This window comes from Asterias amurensis, chromosome 6, assembly GCF_032118995.1.
Source record: "Asterias amurensis chromosome 6, ASM3211899v1".
Taxonomy (NCBI): domain Eukaryota; kingdom Metazoa; phylum Echinodermata; class Asteroidea; order Forcipulatida; family Asteriidae; genus Asterias; species Asterias amurensis.
Genome location: NC_092653.1, coordinates 7983692 through 8006452, shown reverse-complemented (window position 1 = coordinate 8006452; position 22761 = coordinate 7983692). Strand labels below are relative to the sequence as shown.

Below are 22761 nucleotides of genomic sequence, written 5' to 3'. Positions count from 1 at the left end.
TGAATGAGTTAGAACATTCTGGATTTTCCCCCATTTATCAGTATGATTGTATGGGGTAGGGGAAGGGTAACCCCCTAGGAGAGAGGGGCGAGGTTTTGGCAAGCTACAAACACACATTGGAAGTACAGTTCACTGACACTTGTCCGGAATCAATCACACACGTGAGCATGTACAAGTGCCAAGTATCAAAAGTCTACACATCAAACCACAATCATGAGTCAACCGTGACTAGACAATGAAAACAATGACAAACTGCAACATCAGCAGAAAGTTTTGGGTCTCAATTTTGGTGCCAAAAATGTCACCGATACAATGAGCTTCAAAGAGCCGGGGGGGGGGGAACCTTCCTACACCCCTGGTGTTTTGCCCAGGTGTCCCTTGAAAATAAGCAACTAGAAAGTGGCAATGTTTCCATCAAAAGTTGCTCTTTTTGGGCACCTTGGAAAACAAACTCCCCAAACTCTTTGGGGGAACAAAGTTCAAGGCTTGTGCAAAAGGAAAACAAAATACTATGCCTGTTCAAACAATAATAATTATACAGTAACAGATGACTCATCCAAGACAACTTGTCTCCAACATTTTTAAAAATCTATTCCCCCAACCCTAAATTCTCAAGGCACAATTTCTAATAGCTGGTTAGCATACATTTACAAATTTGCTAAGCACAAAATATCTTGCTTTATATTAGCTGAAACTGTTTAAACGAACAAAACGGCAAAAATTTACACTCGTGAGACTGGATCCCTCGCCATTTTTATGTTGGCTGTAGTGTCAAGAGAGAGTGAGTCAAAATGCGAGAAAAACAACAATCGTCTATGATTCTTCCTTCAAGAAAAACATTGATTTTTACAAAATACCCAATAACAGAAAAATCAAACAAAATCCTAGATTTAACCCGTCTTGAGATGGCTCCACACAACCACATAGTCAACAGTCCTGTAATCGGTTCTGACATTTCGAGTAAAACTCCTTAATGAAATTGACTTGCAAAGTAGAGAAAGTTTAACTGCACTAAGCTAACAGGAACGGCCATAGGGACTTCTAATCTCCGCCATAGTGCCAATTAGGTTGCTCCAGTATCTCAAGGGAAAGTTTAAGATCAAGGTGTTCTGAAGGGAGCATCCATTAATCTTACTGGAGGTTGGTACATCTTTAAAGGTGTGGGACACATTTGGTAGTTGTCAAATACCAGTATTCTCACTTGGTGTATCCCAACATATACATATAACATAACAAATATGTGAACATTTGGACTCAATTGGTCATAATGACAGAAAAAACACCCTTGTTGCACTAATTTGTGTGCTTTCTGATGCCTAACAAAAGGCTCCAGGCATGAAGTCTTTGAATATTTGAGTGAGAACTTATTTCTCAAAAACTACATCACTTCAGAGGGAGCAATTTCTCACATTGTTTAAAACCATCAACAGCTCTCCATTGCTCATTAACAAGTAAGTTTTTATGCTAACAATTATTTTGAGTCATGACCAATAGTGTCCAGTGCCTTTAAACAGTGTGACGGAGGGAAGGTTTCACAGTAACAAATACTGACAGGTGGGAAATTGACTGAACTCATTGGATTGACTCTGATGAGTTTCAGACTGGTAGATTATGAATTAAGTGGCTAAGGTAAACAGTGAGGATTTAAAGAGAAGTTGTACGCCTATCAAAGACCTGCGTTTTTACATTGATGATTACTGTGTTGAGGCTTATACCTTTGGGTTAAACGTCACATAGTCACTGTGGTAAAAAATGATTAGACTGCAGGACTTGTATTGCAATCACAAGGTTGTGGGTTCCAATCCGACCAAGCTAGCTGCTGATTTCATAATGACTATAATAATAATTGTCGTCTAGTTTGAATCCCAATTTTGACTCAAATACAAAATAAATCCATGACATAATATACTTTGCAACACTTGCACGTATTCAGACATTTTGGGACCACTTTGGGTGGACGTATGTTGCTATAACGCATGAAAGAAACCAACTTGCGCACTTATGCAGGTCCCGGCATTCAAATACACGCAAAACTTTCACAGTCTCTTAGTTTTCCACCTATATATGTTTAGTATGTTTAAGTATGTTATTGCTTAGGTTCTTGTCGTTAGGGTAAGGTGCTGGTAACCTCTTACCTCCAGTATTTTTTAATCATGGTTTGCTCCTGGTGGTTGTGTTAATTTTAAATTGTTTACCCTTTTTGTGGTTTTTAGACTGCCTGGGGTGCGTTCCACTCGCGCAAACGTTAGCAACAGTTGCTTACGTTTGCCAACAATTTCGAGTTGTTCGCCGTGGAGCGAGTTTCGAGTGAAACGAGTTGTTCGCCGCCACCGTTGGCGACTGTTGGCAACTTTAGGCGAACAAACTTCTGAGGTGTTGGCGAGTGATTTTTAAAATGGCGGACAAGCATGTGGTATTATTTCTTTGTTACAAACATAATTACATTGTATTTTCGGTGGATGATAATGCAGATTTGGAATAACAAAGTCAATTAGTTGATGTAATGATGTCAAAAAGAGGACTATTGCAGCAAAATAAAGTATAAAAAAAACCTACGTATGGTGCGCGCCATCTTCATTTCAGGGCGCCAACATATTGACATATCGCATAAACGCACCAATCGTTCAAAAGATAAAAAACGATTGTGCGAACAGTTGCGAGTCGTTTGCGCGAGTGGAACGCACTCCTGGTCTCTATGTAGTGTTGTTTTTAAAACATTGTATTTTAGTGGAAAGTGCCTTGAGGCCTCTGGCATAAGGTGCTATATAACTCTTTTATTATTATTATTATAATACTCACATTTTGGACATGGACGCCCCTCGTTCCGGTCTCGTTATTGGAATCGTTTGCTTCTTCTGTTCCTTCTCCTCATTGCTCTGATGGATCTCGAGTCTCGCCGCAATGTTCAACGTCTTTGGTTTGTGCGTCTCCGTGGAATGATGCTTTACGGACGTGGGTCCCTCCTTCACCTCCCGTGTTGTCGTCTTGGTTGTTGTTGTTGTTGTTGTCGTTGTCTTTGATTTTGTTGTTATTGTCGTCGCTGAGGAAGGTGACGTGGGGTCGTGCTCGACGGTGAGTTGGAGCTCGGTTTTACTCTGGCTGATTAATCTATCGAGCTGTAAAGATCATTGACGAAACACATGATAGTGAAACAAATGTAAATAAGATGTTGTATTGACAGGGACAGGTCATTGTGATGTACAGAATACTCTCTACTTTGCCCTAAATAATTACTAATAACAACACATTGCATTGATAAACCGCATTTTGCAAAGGTTACAACCAGCTGAGCGCGGTAAATCCAGGAAGAAATATTGTAAAGAATGAGATGAAAAAAGGGAACACTTGGGATTTTGTTCAAATTGATGAATAAAGATCAAGTACGAATGTTGAGAGTTCCAGCATCTGGTTCAGCTACTGAGAAAGCCTTGTCACCTATATGTTTCTTTGCCCTCGAACTTTTAACAGTTGGACAAAAATATGTCAAAACTTTGGTGTTGTTCCCCTTGACTTTTTGCATTGATGCTTGACTATCATAAAAATTGCCAATGGTCGGTTCTTTCGTTATAATTACATGTAAGTCCTTTATGATTGTCATGAACTTGACAACGTAAATTTATGAGTTTCTGAGGTCCTTTAAAGACAAGGTGAAGTGACTTTTACAACTGTTATCTCCCATAAATAATCAGGTAACATCTGGACATGGTGTTCTCTGAACATGGTGTTCCTTAAAGCCAACAGCTGCTCTGTTGATAGCTTGACATACCAAATTGACTCAACCTCTACCCTTTGTAGGTATCCAATTATACCCACTGGGTAAAGAGAAGAGATTTTAACAAAGCTTTTTGCTCAAATCCACAAATGTCATGACTGGGATGCGAACCCTTAACCCATGGCTTAACCACCACCAGTCTAGTGCATTAGGCAATGCAACTTTACCCAGCTGGAAACAAAAAGTCTGCGACTGGGTTAAGTAGTTCACTCTATTTAGGGCTGTTTGAAACTTTGCATGGTGTGGATAGTGTAACCTAACTATCACTAGTAAACTTGGGGATATGTGTAAATTTCTTTTGGGAGAAATGCTGGTTCTGAAACGGCTTTTTGTATATAGTTGTCACCTGCAAGTTAACTAGATATAGTTAGGTCTTAACTTAAGTCACAATTTTCCCCCAGACAAAGTGATAACATGGTGGACCAGTGACCTCACAAAGTAGCACCAGACTCTCTATTATGCCATTTTATCACACATGGTATTGTGTCATTGGTCTTGTTACCTACCTCGTGTAAGTTTTGCGTTCTGACCGGTGTTCCATTTACTTCCAGTATTCTGTCACCTACTCTCAAGGAAGCCTCTGATGGTGTGGGGTCAACCCTACATTCAGTAAAAAACTTTTTTTGTTAGAACTCACCGTAACGGAGCAGCTTAAACAAATTGTCAATCTAATTTCCTAATAATTATCAAAACATTATCGCATCAAAGAGCCATATCCCGTGAGTGTAAATGAGTTCATACGTACATGTACATTTACACCTTAGTGACGGCACCCCAACAAAAAGGTTTTTTATATGAACTTCACATCGATTTGTTAATCAAATTTCCTAAAAATAATCAAAACAATATCACATCTTTAAAGAGCCATAACCCAATTGCGAGTAAATGAGTACATCTACATATACGTCCAGTGACTGTACCTTACAAGGAACCTTACACAATTGGGTTTGCTAACAAAACAGTTGCTGACACTGTAAGCACTTTATGTAACCAACCATAATACATAAACTGACAAACCTGTAGAAGTTTGAGATCGATCGGCCATCTGGGTCACGAGAAAATAGTGAAAACCGATTACAAATTCTGCATTGCATCGATGCCAAAATAAAAATGAATAAGACGCTCACTGAGTGATAAACTCCAAACGCGAAGTTAGATTATTTATTTCTCATCAAATATGACATTTCAGACAGAAATATTTCGAGGGATGTTTTCAACTATCATCATCATAAGACCGTGTAAGTTTTATGTAAATCTGTGATCTTCACGATTTTTGCTTCTTACCAATTCTGTAACATTCCTTTAACAATAAGGTTTTAATATGGACTTCATATAAAAATGAACACATCATAACATAGCAGCTTAAACAATTTGTCATAATTTCCTGATAATAATTAAAAAAATATCACATCTTTAAACAACCTTATCCCGTTTGCGTGTAAATGAGCAGATATTTACGTATCAGTGACTGTACCCCCAACAAATATGCGCTCAACTATTCCTCAGTGATAGACAGCTGCTCTACTTAACACATTGGAGGAGGAGAAGGGGGTGGGGGGCTGGCATGATCACGTACAGTGCTATGTAGGTCAAACATGTTCAATAAGCATCCATTGAAGCTCATGTTATGATCATGGAATTGACAGGGATGCGATAGGCTGTTTGAAAATAAAAACTGAACTGTGAGCTCAAAGTAGTTTCTTTTACTCTTCATTTTCATTTATATTGCTTTTATTTTTCCGTTTACATTCTTACACGCTTAGTTTACAACCTTTATATTGTAATTTTATAATGTGATTTGTATGTTTCCTTTTTAATATGTTAATTTGTCTGTTCTTAACAATGTAATTATGCAGGGCCCGAATGGAAAACAGTTATTTTTTTACTGATTTGGCTCACCCTGGGTAACTAAAGAAAATAAATAAATAAATAAATAAATAAATAAATAAATAAATAAAGCATGAAAGCTTGAGAGAGCACGAAACTTGTGAGCAAGAAGCCTGCTTAATCTTTGGTTTTAAAAAACCCTAATCTCCAATCTGGGTCATTTTTTATTTATTTATTTATTTTATTTTTTTTTTTGGGGGGGGGGTTAAAAGAAAACAGATTTCCGGTCAAAATTGGAGAAATCACATCACTGAATTAAAGGAAAAACTTTAAAGGAAGGGTAATTTGTCGATCATGACCCCGTAAAAAAAGTGAAATTTTTAACGGAAAGCCTATTCTGAAGAACTGAGTCCAAACAGCCCATACTGTAGAAAAATGAAAAAGAAAAATGTATCCGGGATTTTCACCACTTTAGAAATATTAGTGAATCAAATGTGTGAATAAATTGATTGAATGGGTCAATGGTGTCTGGGGTCCATTTCCCCAAGAAAATCCTAACTTAGGACTAGTCCTAAGAGATATTTTTTAGAATAGAATAATGTTTTATTGTCACTTGCAAAAAAAAAACAAATATTAGTACAGTGAAATTCGTTTTGGTTTTGCGTGTCTAAAAATATTATGTTATATACAAATACACTAAAAATTAACCATTTACAAAAATACATGGAAATATAATATAAACAACTCTAAAAAGTATTACAATATACAGGCGAAATACGAAAGATAAAAATAGTACGATAGAATTAAAATCAGAAATAGACATTCATGATTAAAACCTGTCATTTAGAACACGAACAGCTGTGGGATAAAAACTCTGCAAAGTCTGGTTGGATCCAGATTTAATTGAATGGAAACGATTCTTAGACCCCATGGGCTGAAAGAGGGAATGTGCTGGGTGAAACTGGTCATCTACTATAGAGAGGGCCCGTTTTTTAACTCGAGAGAGATACAGTTCATCAAGTGATATTAAAAACTTCCTAGTCTTAAAATAGGACGAGTAACTTGTCCTAACTTGAGATAAGACTAGTCTTAACTCTTTGTGAAATCCAGCCCCTGAGACTTTAATTCTAAGAAAAGAGGTTTATCACAATTTCAGTGGACAATCACTGCAAACCTTCCTCCCCAAAAACAGTGAAAAAATTCAGGGATATTTGAAGTTCAAGGTCTAACCCTAACAAGCCATCAAGGGTGTATCCAACCACATCCTGATTGTTTTTTTCACGGGTGGAGAGTTTTCTGGCACGTTGAAATGACCTTAGGGGGAATTCTGAAGGCAGTAATTAGTTTGGGAAGGGGGTTAAAGAGGTCGTGGAGTAGTGGTGGGGTTGGGGTATGGAAGTAGAATCGCCCGATAACAGCTTAAAGGGTTGTGATACTTTTTGTCTTTGGCCATGACATGAATCCCTACTCACTGTAAATGAAGATGTATGTAATATAATTTAAGTTTCAGCTTCATTAGTCGTCAATTTTCAAAGAGAAAAAGAGCTGATGTTTTCAGGAGGGTCGCGTAATTTTTGTGACATTGTTTACTCATTTCTCAAAAACTACAGCACCTCAGCAATTAATATTTTAAGGGAAGCTTTCTAACATCAATATCTCCAAACTGTGTAAGTTTAATGTAAATCTGTGGGTATTGTGTTTTCTGTTCCTACAAAAAGTACCCAAACCCTTTAAGAAGAGAACCATTGGGTGTTGGTCAATCCAACCTGGACATAACTCATTACGGACAATCAGTAACACAATGTACTTAGTAATGAATCTATATTGACGACATCCTGAGTCTTACCCAAGTTTGACAATTCACTTGATGAAAGAGCAGATTTTGATGAAGGAAGTCGAGAAAAAAAAGTTGGATTTTGTTTCTTACTTTTTCGATTGTTATTGTTATCAATCAGCCCATTTTCACTCAAATCCCTTTCATGTCACCAGACCAATAAGGTCACTGAACTCGTGCATGTAAACAGTACAGGCCTGGAATTACCTGAAGGCCATGGGCTCCGTTGCCCCTGGTCTTGGCCTTAGTGCCCCTTCAAAAGGTATTCATACACTTCATGATTTTCCAATATAAGTGCCCATTGCAGAGTCAAAATGGTCCTGTCTTTTCAGAGATGAAATTCCAGGCCTGACAGTAAAAGCCACAATTTTTCTATTCATCCTACTTTTACCAGAGGTTTTTTTCTGTACAATTTATTTTTACCCTTACACGGATGTGTATTGTACTCAATACTTTCCCTGAGTTCTGTGAAAACAAAAATCTAAAGGCAAATCACTCGGATGGGATTTGAATCAAGACCTTTGCATTGCTAGACAAGACAAGACAAGACTAGACAAGACCAATCAAGACCTTTGATTGGTCTTTGTTTGTAAACAGTTCAGCTGACTTGGATGAATGCACAGATGTCACAATGGATTACATAAAGTTTTGCGAGGTGATGTGCATTCCTAAGAAATCAACAACTCGTTATCCTAACGACAAACCTTAGTTTGACGGTTCAGTGGACAAGGCACTCCGCTCAAGAGACATGGCATTCAAATGAGGGGACAACGCATCTTGGAAACAGGCGAAATACGCAGTCAGGAAGTCAATTAGTGACGCTAAACGCCGTTACCAAGGGCAATTCGAGGACGGTAGTTCTTCTACCAATTCCAAAGAAATGTGGAAGAGTTTCAATAAAATGACTGGATACAAGCCCAAGTCCGTAGGTGTAACATCTAATGATCTGTTATTGTTGCAAAGTGATTAGAGTCTCTGGTACAGCAATATATTTTAGCTAATATTCCTCCTGCTCTTGATCCTTATCAGTTTGCTTACAAGAAAAACAGATCAGTAGAGGATGCAGTGTCTCTCGCATTATTTAATGTAACTCGGTTTCTGGATCAAAAAATGCCTAATTATGCCAGACTTTTATTCATTGATTACAGCTCGGCCTTTAACACGATTTCACCTTTTAAATTATATGACAAGTTGACTCTTCTTGGGTTAAATGTTAATCTTTGTAAATGGGTTTTAGACTTTCTATCGGATCGTTCTCAGATTGTCAGAGTCGGAAATAATTATTCCAAACCCTTGGTTTTAAATACCGGGACGCCACAGGGTTGCATTTTGTCTCCTTTGCTGTACTCGTTATTCGTTACATACGGCTGCGTCAGTACTTCAGCCAGCTTATTGGTTAAGTACGCTGATGACACGACTGTATGTGAATTAATTAAAAATGACGAGATATCGTACCGAAATGAAGTACAATCTATTAACTGGTGCACTGAGAACGATTTAGAATTAAATGTCAATAAAACACAGGAATTTGTTATTGATTTTCGCAAAAATCCTGCAGCTATTGCTCCCTTGGTCATTAATGGTTCTGAAGTGGAAATAGTGAAATGTTTTAAACTTCTAGGTGTACATTTATCATCTGATTTGAAATGGGGATGTAATGCAGATTCAATTGTTAAGAAAAGTCAGCAAAGATTCTGTTGAAGTTCTACCGAGCGATGATTCAGAGTGTCTTGACACAATCCAATGATCGTTTGGTGGGGCAATGCAACAGTCGATGACCGGAAGCGTATCAGCCGGATCGTTCGCACCGCAAGTAAAATCATAAGTTGCCAACTTCCATCACTTGATGAACTGTATCTCTCTCGAGTTAAAAAACGAGCCCTCTCTATAGTAGATGACCAGTTTCACCCAGCACATTCCCTCTTTCAGCCCATGCGGTCTAAGAATCGTTTCCGTTCAATTAAATCTGGATCCAACCGTACTTTGCAGAGTTTTTATCCCACAGCTGTTCGTGTTCTAAATGACAGGTTTTAATCATGAATGTCTGTTTCTGATTTTAATTTTATGGTACTATTTTTATCTTTCGTATTTCGCCTGTATATTGTAATACTTTTCAGAGTTGTTTATATTATATTTCCATGTATTTTTGTAAATGATTAATTTTTAGTGTAATTTGTAAATAACATAATATTTTTAGACACGCAAAACCAAAACGAATTTCACTGTACTCATATTTGTTTTTTACAAGTGACAATAAAACATTATTCTATTCTAGAGCAGATGTCTTCCTACTGGACCACTGAGATAACCAGGTGGCTAGATGCAGTCCCACCACACACACAAAAAAAGAAAAAAAAAGAATGGCGTGATTCAAAAAATGCTTCAGACTTACTCTTTGACACATAGACTCTGGACGGACACCTTCTCCGAGGTCGGGGTGGGTGACGTCGGGTACTGCATGGTCTCTTCTACTGAGATAGAGAACCTCTTCTGGCCATCGGGCGTGGGTGGTATCGTTACCAGCTGCACCATGTGGGGAACCCGGGATGCTGGGGAGCTGGTGATGATGGGGACTAGGATACTGTGGTAACACTTGCCACTAGAAAGGGAGAATGCAAAAAGTAATGAATGGCCTGATGTTTTGACCCTAGCAGAGTAAGAATGAGAGAGGATTGCAATGGATTAAAAATTTAGGATTGCCGCAACACACTGTAAAGGGGCTGCTGCATCATGATTGAAGTAGGCCCATGGCCAAACAGTTATGTACTCAGCAACAGGAGTATTATAACTCTTGTGTTATAAAACAGAAAGAAACTCAACCCCCCCCCCCAACATTCGCCAATTTGCACATAACTAACATGGTATATAAAGGCAAAGATTATAGAGCACCGCAAGGCACAAGATGAGGAACTGAAGCTTTATCTATTGTTGGAACGTGAAATACGCATGGGCGCCATTTCAGCAAGTGAATGTTTTGCTTCCCATTGATAGGAATGGTCATTGTCTACACTGATCTGCGCTGATCTATTGTTGTATGAAAAGAATTACATGCCGAAATGGCGTCCAGTGGGATTTCACATTTCAGCCCGAGTTCCGCATCTTGCGCCTTGCGGCGCTCTATAATCTTTGATAAAGGTCATGGCGGAAAACTTTCCTTAAATATTGTTTTTTTTTTGTGGGGTCGGGGGGGGGGGGGAGAAATGAGCAAGACAATTGCTATTCTAAACAGTGAAAACAAGTGTTCTTTCTCACAGGTTTGTTTTTTCATATTTATGCCTGGTAACACAAAGTGTGGATACAGGCCTTTGACAAAACCAATAATGGCAACGTGCTTTGATTATCTTGGATGGTCGCACAAAGCATAAAGAAACAAAGTTTTTGTACAGAGTGTATCTTGACATACAGGGGTAATGCTTGGCAACAGACAGCGCAGGATAGAGAGAGATGGAGATTTGGTGAAGAGGCTTTCCTCCTGCAGTGGAGTGAAATAGGCTAGACGATGACGAAGTATCTTGATTACAACATCGAGATATGACATTGCTGAACTAACACAACAAAAATGTGTGATCAATAGGATATGCCCGTATGAAAGCCCATACAAGATTTAAAAAAAATGTATTAATTAAAATGAGTATAATCTAATAAAAATCAACTAGTGCTCACCAGTACAGTTTGGATCTCTCTACCAGCGCATAGCCATCACCATCCCCAATAAAAGTGCTACATTTGATACAGACAAAGCAGTCTGGGTGGTACTTGTGTTCTCCGGCGACCTGCAAAGAATTGAAATCAAGAAATTGAGAGTGGTCATTCCGTGGCTGTATACTGTCCCACTCACATCCTTGCCAAACTTTCTTCCGTTTGTCGTCTCCAGCTTTTGACCGCAGGAAACCATAGAGACTCCACTGATAATGTTCAGGGCCCAATTTCATAAAGCCTGTAAGCATAGCAACTGGCTAAGCACAGAAAAAAATCGCTTAACAATGTCATAAAGCCTATAAGGATAAAACTTTCTAAGCACAGAAAAATATTGCTTACTTGAAACTGGTTACCAGCCAAAATACTAAAAAGTTTAAATTGTTGCAACTGGTTTTCCCATTTTTGCGAAGCAAAGAAATTTACTAAGCAGAATATTTTGCTCAACAGCTTTATGAAATTGGACCCTGATGAGCTGGGTTGTAGCGTAAGTTTGTGTTGTGTTTAACGCAACCTAACGACATTGTCTTCTGGTTATACACAACAGTGGTCTTCTACACAGGAATCCACAAGTATTTTGTTTCTTCAATTGACCATTTGAACTGTACAATTCAAATGTAGCGTAAGTTTATGTTGTGTTTAACGCAACCTAACGACATTGTCTTCTGATTATACACAACAGTGGTCTTCTACACAGGAATCCACAAGTATTTTGTTTCTTCAATTGACCATTTGAAATGTACAATTCAAAAATAGCGTTAAGGCCCAGTCACACAGGCCCCGATAACGAGAACGAAAACGAAAACGATCAAAATGCACGTCCTCGATTGGTTGAATGAGCGTGGGCGTATCCTGCGTAGAGCAATTCAACCAATCGCAAGCGTGCATTTTTATCGTTCTCGTTTTTGTTATCGGGGCCTGTGTGACCGGGCCTTAAGTTTGTGGTGTGTTTGCTTCCACACTGGCGGTGTAACGCAACCTAAACAATGTCTTGTCATTTCACAACAGTGGTCTTCTACTACACAGGAATCTACAAGTGTTTTGTGTCTTCAATTGGCAATTTGAACCGTACAGTTCAAATGTAGCATTAGTTTGTGGTGTGTTTACTTCCACATTGGCGGTGTAACGTGACCTCACAACACTGTCTTCTAATTTTACACAACAGTGGTCTTCTACACAGGAACCCTGAAGTGTTTTCTTTCTTCAGTCGGCCATTTGAACCGTACAGTTCAAATGTGGTGTGTTTGTGGTGTGTTTATATTTCCACACTGGAGGTTTAACGTAACCTTACAACATTGTCGTCTGATTCTACACAACAGTAACCTTCTTCAAGACAGAATCCAAAAGTATTTTGTTTCTTCAATTGACCATTTGAACCGTACGATTTAAATGTAGCATTAGTTTGTGGTGTTTTTACATCCACACTGGCGGTGTAATATAACCTAACGACATTGTCTCCTGATTACACAACTGTGGTCTTCTAGACAGTAATCGACAAGTGTTTAGTTTCGTCAGTTGGCCATTTGAACCGCACGGTGGGTAACCCTTTACCAATATGTACCTTCTTCAACAGGAAATAACAGGACGGCTAAAACAAAAAACACAATCCAGAACCACTATCAAATTTTGTCTTCGGATTTCACACAACACAAATGGAATGCACAAAAGCTTTGTTTCCCAAGTTGGGGTCATGAACTTTGCACTTTGTAAATTGCCCTAACAACCTTCTATATAAATACAGAAGGATTAAAAAAATACCTCGCACACTTGTCTGAGCGACTGCTCAATCACAAAAAAACCTTTTCTTTCACAGAACCCGGGAAAGTACTGAGTAAACAGTGCTACACATCGATGCAACAAAACATGACATAACCATTAACATTTATAAGGCACTATTCCATCAAGATCATAGCGCAATGAAAGCAATTAACATGGAAAAGGGCAAGTCTTAAGAACTTTAGAAATTTAGATGAAGTAACAATGGTGTAAAGGTAAAATTTGTTACATCTGTTAATTTGTTTAAAACGGGAAGGTACACGTTTGGTAATTGTCAAAGACCAGTCTTCTCACTTGATGTATCCCATCATAACCATAAAACAACAAGCCTGTGAAAATTTTGGCTCAATTGGTTATTGAAGTTGTGAGAAAATGATGAAAAAAAAAAACACCCTTGTTGGACGCATTTGTGTGTTTTCAGATAAGAATAAAAGATTTTCTAGCTAGATGTCTTTTATTATTTTGGAGAGAAACTACCTCTTACTCAAAAACTACGTTACTTCACAGGGAGTCGTTTCCCACAATGTTTTATACTATCAACAGCTCTCCAATGCTCGTTACCAAGTCAGTTTTTAAGTTAATAATTGTTTTGAGTGAGTAATTACCAAACGTGTACCTTCCCTTTAAGTTAAGAAGCTTTTGGAGAGAGTCTCAATGTTGTATAACAGCTTTCTTAAAATGACCTTAGCGTGTCACCCCTACATACCTTCTTCCACAAGAAATAACAGAACGGTAACAAGAACATGTTGCCTGACTTCGATAAACTCCCCAGAAAGAAAACTCCCCTGAACAACTGCTAAATCCCAACCAACAAATTCATCAGCGAGAGACCTCTAGAAAAATGCAGTTGTCCAGCAACACAAAAGGGGGACGCTCAACCCCTCCGCTAACTTGAGAAGAAGTGAGGAGGGGCCCCAGTTATCGAAAGCAGAGAGGAAACCCTTGTCTGAGGCTGGAAATCCAAGGGCTAATGGCCGCTTCCTCAATGGGAACACACCACCCTTAAGATTAGGTTAATAAAACCTTGTAAATTTGATGGATTAGGCATTTGGGATCAAGATTTGGGGGGTGGGGGGGGGGGGTTGTTAGCTTGAAGGGGAAGTTGGGAATGGGGGGGGGACACCACACATGGTTTACTTTCTTAATTACAGGTTTTTTATTGTGGAATGCCCAGTGGACATGAATGGTGTTCTTGATAGACGTTGGTAATTTTCCTTTTTTGCACATTATCAATACTGGATAATGAGTAATGCTAGAGTTAGACAACTATTTACCTGTTAAAATTGTATAAATTGTATTTTTTTTTAAACGTAATTTTAACAAATTATTTTAAACACTATATTTTAAATGTGTTAGCCATCGGACAGCTGTTTCCAAGACTTTATGTTGAACTAAGAATTACATCTAAAAGGGGAAAACTGTAATGACAAAAATGTACCTTTAGAAGGAGTATCTGAGCGCTCACTTAACTCTGAATCAGAACAAGACCGTGTTAATGCCAGACAAAGTTGTTCCTGTCAAAAAAATACTTTATAGCATTTCACAGCTAGTTCCGATTTATCTGTGAATAGCCAACTTTCAAAACTAGGTGAGTTCACATAAATATGTATCTAACTCCTTAAGGTGAAAACAGAAATATCACTCCAAAAATAAACGAAACCACAAGCTTGCATTTAAACTCACACAGGAATATCTCATACCACAAAGTTTCAATCTTAGTTTCATTCTCGTATCTGTCAAATCTTACGCTCGGTTTGTACAGTGTACGTCAAAGCTATTAAATAACCTTGCTGCCTATAATTGGTCGGCGTTTCCTGTGATCTTAAATCGCTTCCTGGGGACCGCCCATGTCCGCTAAATACTCCAATTTGTTCTTGTTATGAGGTTTTTAGGTTTGATAATCGGCTTTTCCGAGTACACAACCCAAGATAAGGGAGAAAAATAATAATGGTTAAAGGAACACGTTGCCTTGAATTGGACGAGTTGGTCTATAAAAATCATTTGAAACTCTTTCTTATGAAATGCATGGTTAGAAAGGTGTTTTAATAGTAGAATATAATGATCCACACAAAATAATATGCCTCAAAATTGTGTTATTTTCCTTATATATTTTTGCGAACTAACAGGGTTGGGCAATTTGACCCCACAAAATGGCGTGCCGTGTTAGTTTACGACAAAGTTTGTTTAAAAATCTAACATAAATGCAGATATATTACAATAAAAAATAAATCGCAGCGCTTTTGAGATATTGCCAACAAATCTGGAGCGGTTATGTCCATGCAAGGAAACATTTCTCAAATTGAAATGTTTTTGCATCCCTCTCTCCAAAAACCACATTCCTTATGAGAAAATTGTTTCTCAATATGTAATACGTTATCAACAGATTTGGTACTTCTTACCAAGTACGTTTTTATTGTCATTAGTTGATGAAAAACTAAAAGAATACACTGCCTTTAAATGCTTTTTTGAATACTATTTCATATTCTGAATTTTTGAGGTCCCTCAAATAAGAATAAAATGTTAAGTATTACACAGCTTGATTGATGTACCTGTATATAAATTAGTATATTGGTGGTACGTGACTTTCCACCTTCCTGAAAGCAGATGATGAAAAACATCAACAAGTCAATGACAATGGAGGTCAGAATCGGTCATTGTCTGTTTTTGTTTGTCTTTGTTTTTGTTTCCTTCTTGGTATGTTCTAGGTCAACTTTGGCTTTTATAGAGATGTACACAAAATGCCTGACAAATCCTACCAAAGAGTGAACAACCAATTTGCTGAGTTGAATTTGAATTACAATTAAAGAAATTATCAATGATAAAATTATATATTAAATGCAGATGCAGAAAAGCTTCGAAAAATCCTACTTCAACTCTGAATTGACAAATTTATAAAAAATAAATAAAAAATGACAGATTTATAAACACTATAAATTCGAAGTAGAAAAAACCCACAAAAAAACGTTTGTTTACTATTCTAAATTCCCTTATAGCAGTAAAATGATGAAACAATGAAAGTATCCAGCACACAGAATAAAGTTTTTTGCTCTATGGTTAGCAGAAGATTATACTAATTTTACCCCTAATATTACAAGCATAAATTTTGAATTTTAAACCTAACCAAACAATCACTCTTAAAAGTATTGCATCCACATATAAAACAAAAAAATATTCCAACTTTATTTGACCTGTCAATATTCTCCGAATAGAAATTCAGACAAACCAAAGCAAGAAGGAAGGAAGTAGTACGTATACCAACAACAGGAAAATAACAATGACTCAATGTCCAATAGTTGCCACATCGGGAAAACAGTCGCGGAAACTTTGGAATTTGTCCATATACCCAATATAAAGAACAACTGTGTCACAATTGTGAAAGAGGAACTAAACTGTGTTTATAGCAGACTCTCTTTATCTGTAATTGACCTTTCGTTTTAAACTTTTAACCACTGATGCCATTCAGTTGTTTCCAAGGCCAGAACTAAACAAAACGAAAGCTGTCATTTTCTAATAGGCTGAACTTCTGAATCTTATTTGCTATTTTAGTCTTCTTACATTTGCATGGCTTGTTTTTTTGTTAAATTAAGTTTTTGTTTCTTAAAATACTAACTGCTTAGGCTCTGTAAGTAATTTAAAGAGAAGGTATACCTTTGGTAGCTATACCAAAAATAAATTACCTTAAATTTTAAAGTTACATAAAAGAACCCAAAACAATTCCCTTCAAGGGATTGTGGTTTAAAGGATTTGGGTACTTTTTCAAAATGTCCATAGATTTACATTAAACTTACAGGATTTGAAGATAATGGTAGTGGAAAGCTTCTCTTCAAATATTACTTACTGAGGTGTTGTAGTTTTTGAGAAATGAGTAAAACAATGTCATGAAAATACGTTTGTAAATGCTTGAAATAACTTTTGTCTCATGAGACGAAAACTATTTTCATGACATTGTTTTACTCATTACCCAAAAACTACAGCACCCCAGCACGTAATATTTTCAGGGAAGCTTTCTACTATCATTATCTTCAAACTGTGTAAGTTTAGTGTAAATCTATGGACATTGTGGTTTTTTGTTCTACAAAAGTTACATAGACCCTTTAAGAGGCAGGGCTTCAAATACATTTCAATATGTAAACAAGTTTCTGCATGCTCAGACTGTGTGTTCAGGTAATGCTTCCTGACATAACTGCTTCGCATTTTCACAGGCTGATTTTATTTTATATGTCTACATTAAAGATCACCCGCTCTAACAAAAATAATGTTTAACTTTTACTTTTAATGGTCAGAAACCATGACAAAAATTTAAACCGTTTCTTATAAAACAAATAAGAATTGGTCACGTGATATATTGTCGGGATCCCGACAAAAACTAAATTTGAGCACTTTATTTCATTGCTACTAATAATTGGCGGACTTTTTCGAGCAATGGCTCAAATGAAAGCTTGTAACTTTCTCGACCACCATCAAAATACCTATTGAGTTTTAAATCAAAATTTTGGGGTCATCGGCCAAAAATCTGACATAGCATCTTTAAGATAGTAGCAATTGAACAGCTTAAAAAACCAAAGGTTAACTTTGCCTTTAAAGCCCACACTTTTTAGTTCGTTGGGCTTCAAACATGCAGACTGTGCCTAACTTCAAATCCTAGTCCCTAGGGCAAACACCCCCCCCCCCCCCCAAAGAAGATAGAATACTTAAAGTCAAGATCTTCTTTGATTCTCAATTCAGAGGGTCAGATGAAAAAACCCTACAGCAATGCCTCTAGTAACAGGTAGGTCATTTGCTGCGGTGTCATCAGTGCATAGATTGTGCACAAAAAGACACCGCAACTGTTAATTTTTTCAATAGAGGTTTTTCAATTTTGTTTCGTCAGATTGGTCTATAGATTCAAATCTTGTCCTTGTCCATGTAGAGATTTCCCCCCAAGAAAATGAAAATGCCACATTGTTGTACCTAGCTTGGCTATTTACACACAAAAAAGAGTTGAACTCCAAAAAAAAGGTTCTTGTCTTTCTTTGGGCAATCTCAGAAGTACAAGACGCTAATGATCAATGCCTCCTGGCAGTGTACGTATGGGTGCAACGTGGATATTTTTCCCAAATGAAATCGAAAATGCCATGCCCTACATGAACTGAAAAATTGAAAATATCAAGCACACATGAACTAAGCTTTACTAGTAAAAAATCAAGAAGTAAGCATTTTATAGATGCAATCTCGGAGGTGAAGAAGCCTAGCATCGCCTCCAGTAAACCCTGTCCTAGTCCACATTTGAAAATGCCAATTTGAAAATGCCAAGCACACATGAAGTTGGACTAGGTTTTGCTTCTTGAGTAAAATCAAGAAGTAAGCTTTTCATGTCACTATCTCAAAAGGCTAGCATTGCCTCCAGTTCGAGTGCAAATCCTGTTTAAGTCCATGTGGATATGTTTCCCAAAAGAAATGGAAAATACCAAGCACACATAAACTGAGCTTTGTTACACTTCCATGGATGAGTAAAATCAAGAAGTAAGCTTTTCATGCCACCATGCAATCTCAGAGGTACAGAAGCCCACAGCGTTGTCTCCAGCAGGGTAGCGATGCAAATCCTGTTCCAGTCCATGTGGATATTTTTTCCCCAAAAGAAGTTGAAAATGACATGTCCCACATGAACTAGGCGTTGCTACTTAAATGAGTAAAAAAATCAAGAAGTAGGTTGTTCATGTCACCATGAAGGTAGAATGTCACTATGCAATCTCAGAGGTATAGAAGCCTACAGCGTTGTCTACGGCAGAGTACTTATGCGAACCATGTCCTAGTCCACGTGGATGTTTTCCCCAAAGATATTGAAAGTGTACACCAGTACTGATCTTGGCTACTTTTTGTCTCTGATATAAATGTCCATAGCAACTCCTCGGGCAGGGAACAAGCACAAATCCATGCAAAAATCTCATTTCAAAAGGTGGTCCGTTTTTGAGATATTGCTGAAACCCGGAGCAGTAATGTCCACGCAGGGAGAATAATCCGTAAACTTAATACAAACTCTGAGAAACGTTTCTGACAGTTACGTTTCTATGATTCCAATTTTGGGGGATAAAAACCGATATCTTTTTTCCATAACCACATTACTTCAAAGTGAAATGATTCTGAAAGTGCTTTATACTATCAAAAGCTGCTGTACTTCTAACCAAGTAAATTTTTGTTGCTAATAATTTTAAGAGTGAAGTTACTAAACATATACCTTCCCTTTAACTGGCATTTGGCAGCAAGCAGACCACTGTTAAGGGAGAATGCTGGAGGAACATGTAAATAATTCTTAATGCTGAATCTGACTCTACTAAATTAGTCTTTGCTGTGTCACCAACAGCTATGGATACGGCTAGTGTATCCACACAAGGCCAACAGCCACAGCTGCAGCCAAAGACACATTTCATTTGCCACAAACTCATCCACGCTTGTATACGCCTGCAACCATGGACTCTTTTGTTTATACACTTAACTTTTGTTCAACAGCTACCATTGGTTTTGCACATGTTTTCCAACTTTGGATCTTTCCCGAACCAAGGACTATATTGTCCTCTTTTGTTATAGGTCTCCGGTTTGTGTGTATACCTACTCACCATGACAGGTCCGGTTATGATTTGTGCGCAGCCGTTACATGCTTCTCCAAACTTGGCCATGTAGTCCTGCCTGCAGTACAAATGTCCATCTCTCTCGAAATACCACGACGATAACTTGTTGTTACACACTGTGCATCTAAAAACACAAGAAACAGATGAAAGGATTAGATTTCAGGTACAGATTTACACATGTGGTAAAATGTTTACAGCACCCACGAAAATGCTTGACACGCACCCCCCCCCCCTCCTCTACCATCGCCCTCCGCCTCCACGTGTGCTTATGGTTAATTTCTAGCCGCACTATGAAAAAGAAATTGGGCAGTAAGCAAACAAATCTGCTGTTAAGATGGGCCCAGTAAAGAGATAGTTCTATTGGCCTTAAGCACATAATTCCCCAATAAACAGGGCCATGTAATTGGGCCTTGATGAAAAAGTCCTTAATACTATTCTCATCTAGACATCCTTTCCAAAAACAAGCAAGGTTCAATAAGTAACATTCGCACATATGCCAAACAGAAATTCTGTTGCAAACATCTATAGACATTGACACAAACCTCCAAGATCCTTTCAGAGACTCCATAATTTATTGTAAATGAAAAAATAAAAAAGAAGAAGAAGTTTGATTCCGATTCACAGTACATAACATACCTTGTGAGGGCAAAGGATCTAAATGTAAATAACTCATTGCACAGCAAATGTTGAACGTCTGTTGAAGCCATACTCCGATCCGATTTATATGGTACTCTTATTGAACTAAAATGCTCGCGAAATATATATAACAAATTCACCCAAGGAAGGAAACTCTACGGTTCCCGTATTTGGGTACAAGTTGGTGTAATACTAATAGCAGATTCAGCTGCGATGACAGCCATGTGATATGATCATCTGTGCTATATTTCAATCTCTGCCACACGGTCATCAGATCATGCGCAACTTCTATGAATGATTCTAAATACTCGAAAGGGGAAATCCTTTCCATGTGGAAACCGAGCCCTTCAAACAACAACAAACCAAGCAAGGAAGTACTACTACATCGAAGCGTGTGATTAAATTGATCATCATAGATGATTAAAAAGGTCTCTTCACGTTTTGCTTCCGAGTAAATATAAACTGTGAAATGAAGAGATTTAAAGTAAATAAAATGTTTAAACCAGGAATGAAGGTAATAGTTATAAAAAACAGGAAAGTTCTTTTCAGAACTGAGAAGTCTCCCGAACCTCCGATTATCTACTCCTCGGCAGTAGAATAAAGCAAGACAGTTCCCTAAGTACTCTACCTGGCAAGTAGATACACACATGGTGTTACCGCAAACCAAATATACAGGAATGAAGGTATTTACAAATAGTAGGGAAACTGTCAACATAGGGCGAGATAACTCAGTTGGTAGAGTGCCAGCACGTTTGTTCGGTGAACACAGGTTCAAGTCCTGCTCTGGTCAGGTTTTCTTTGCTCAACCATAAAGTATTTAAAAAAAATTGAAACCCCTACAAAAATTGCATGAGAAGTGTGCACAATTAACTTGTGTAAGCTGTACTTTAAATGTTTATACCCAAGCCGGATCTATTTCACCAAAATCGGAGGAGCTTTGAAATCACAGATGATTAAATTCTGCAAAATGTGCAAACAGATATTAAAGATGCTATGTCAGATTTTTGGCCGATTTGACCCAAAAATTTTGATTTAAAATTCAATAGGTATTTTGATGGGGGTTGAGAAAGTTACAAGCTTTCATTTGAGCCATTGCTCGAAGAAGTCCGCCAATTATTAGTAGCAGTGAAATAAAGTGCTCAAAATTAGTTTTTGTCGGGATCACGACAATATATCACGTGACCAATTCTTATTTGTTTTATAAGAAACGTTTTAATTTTTTTTCATGGTTCCTGACCATTAAAAGTAAAAGTTAAATTTTTTTCCGTTAGAGCGGGTAATACTATTTAAAATACCATTCACTCAAAAAAAATCTATTTTTTAATGTTTGGGGCCAAAAATCTGACATAGCATCTTTAATATTTTGTCCTGCGATAATGAGAGCAATTTACCAAAGAGGTGGGATTCAATGCTATTGTTAATTTACACTGAAGGACAACATTGAAATATCAGTAAAATGTTTTGTATGAAAGAATAACAATTTGACAATCGTTTATTTCAGGAACTGAAGCAAAAAATCATCTTTATGTTCATTTGATGATAAAATTGCACCAGAATAAAAAATATTGTTTATTTTGGATGTACAACTTCTATTTCAAGAATTTAAACCTTAATAGTCTATGTACAGGTGTTAATTAATTAGCATTGGGAAGAAAATATCGATCCTCTTGAATCTGTGATGCAGAACAAAAATATGTAAATATGTATAAATATCATCACAGTTGGTTCATCCATTCCAGGAGTTAAAACCTAAAATAAGCAATATATGTACACAAAACAATAAATTGTCATCGGGCTAAAAAAATATTGTTTGTGTTTAATCCATGATGCAGAACGAAATATGTAAAAATACAAATGTCATCGCAGTTGGTTTTACAAAATTAGGAACTAAATTATTGACTTTGGTTGTACAATTTCCATTTTTAGAATCAGAACCTAAAATAGTCTATTATATACACCATGAAAAAAAAGTCTCTTCAGGATAAGAAATACTGTTTGATACAGAATGAATAATGCTACACTACGAATATCATCACCGAGTTTCACAATGTTATGATCTAAACTATTTATTACATCCATTACAGGAGCCCGAACCTAAAATCGTCAATCTATATCATGGTAAATTTTCACAGGGATAAAATTTTTTTTTGTGTGTTTTCCACTATAATGAATGAAATATCTGTGTCATCACAATCACTCAATTTATAAAAATTACACAGCTTTCTCCAGAAGACGATCAGAGCTTACTGATCGAAACGTCGAGTTGAAACCAACGGTTCTTTTTCAGAATCACCCAAACTCATTAGAGATAGTCATCATATGGTGTTACTGCAAACCTGTCTATATAGAAATTAAACTATTTATTTTGGATGTTCATTCCCCCTCTCCTAGTCATGTCCATCTCTGGGTAATGCCTGGATCTCATTTTTAACATGCCTGCTTGTACAGTAGGTGTAAACAAAAAATCAAACATACATGTCATAATGTGAGGTGTGCGGTAATAATGATTACCCTGTCAAATAACATTAAAGGAGGTGTATGGTGTAGACTTTTATCATTGAAAACCAGTTTGCATCATAGAGTTATATAATATATAGAACTAGAGAGCGCACTGG

At 37.3% G+C, this 22761-nt stretch overlaps 1 protein-coding gene across 2 annotated transcripts in view; it reads right to left on the bottom strand.

Annotated features, from left to right (window-relative positions):
* The window catches only part of LOC139939189 (LIM domain kinase 1-like), a 76121-nt gene that overhangs the window by 27245 nt on the left and 26115 nt on the right, over positions 1–22761 (bottom strand). For both annotated transcript variants that reach the window (XM_071934966.1, XM_071934965.1), the window contains 5 exons: positions 19499–19634; positions 11097–11206; positions 9826–10032; positions 4279–4372; positions 2800–3116 (listed from right to left, as the gene is read on the bottom strand). In XM_071934966.1, coding sequence (XP_071791067.1) covers positions 2800–3116; positions 4279–4372; positions 9826–10032; positions 11097–11206; positions 19499–19634 — 864 coding nt within the window. The remainder of the gene's footprint in view (positions 1–2799; positions 3117–4278; positions 4373–9825; positions 10033–11096; positions 11207–19498; positions 19635–22761) is intronic.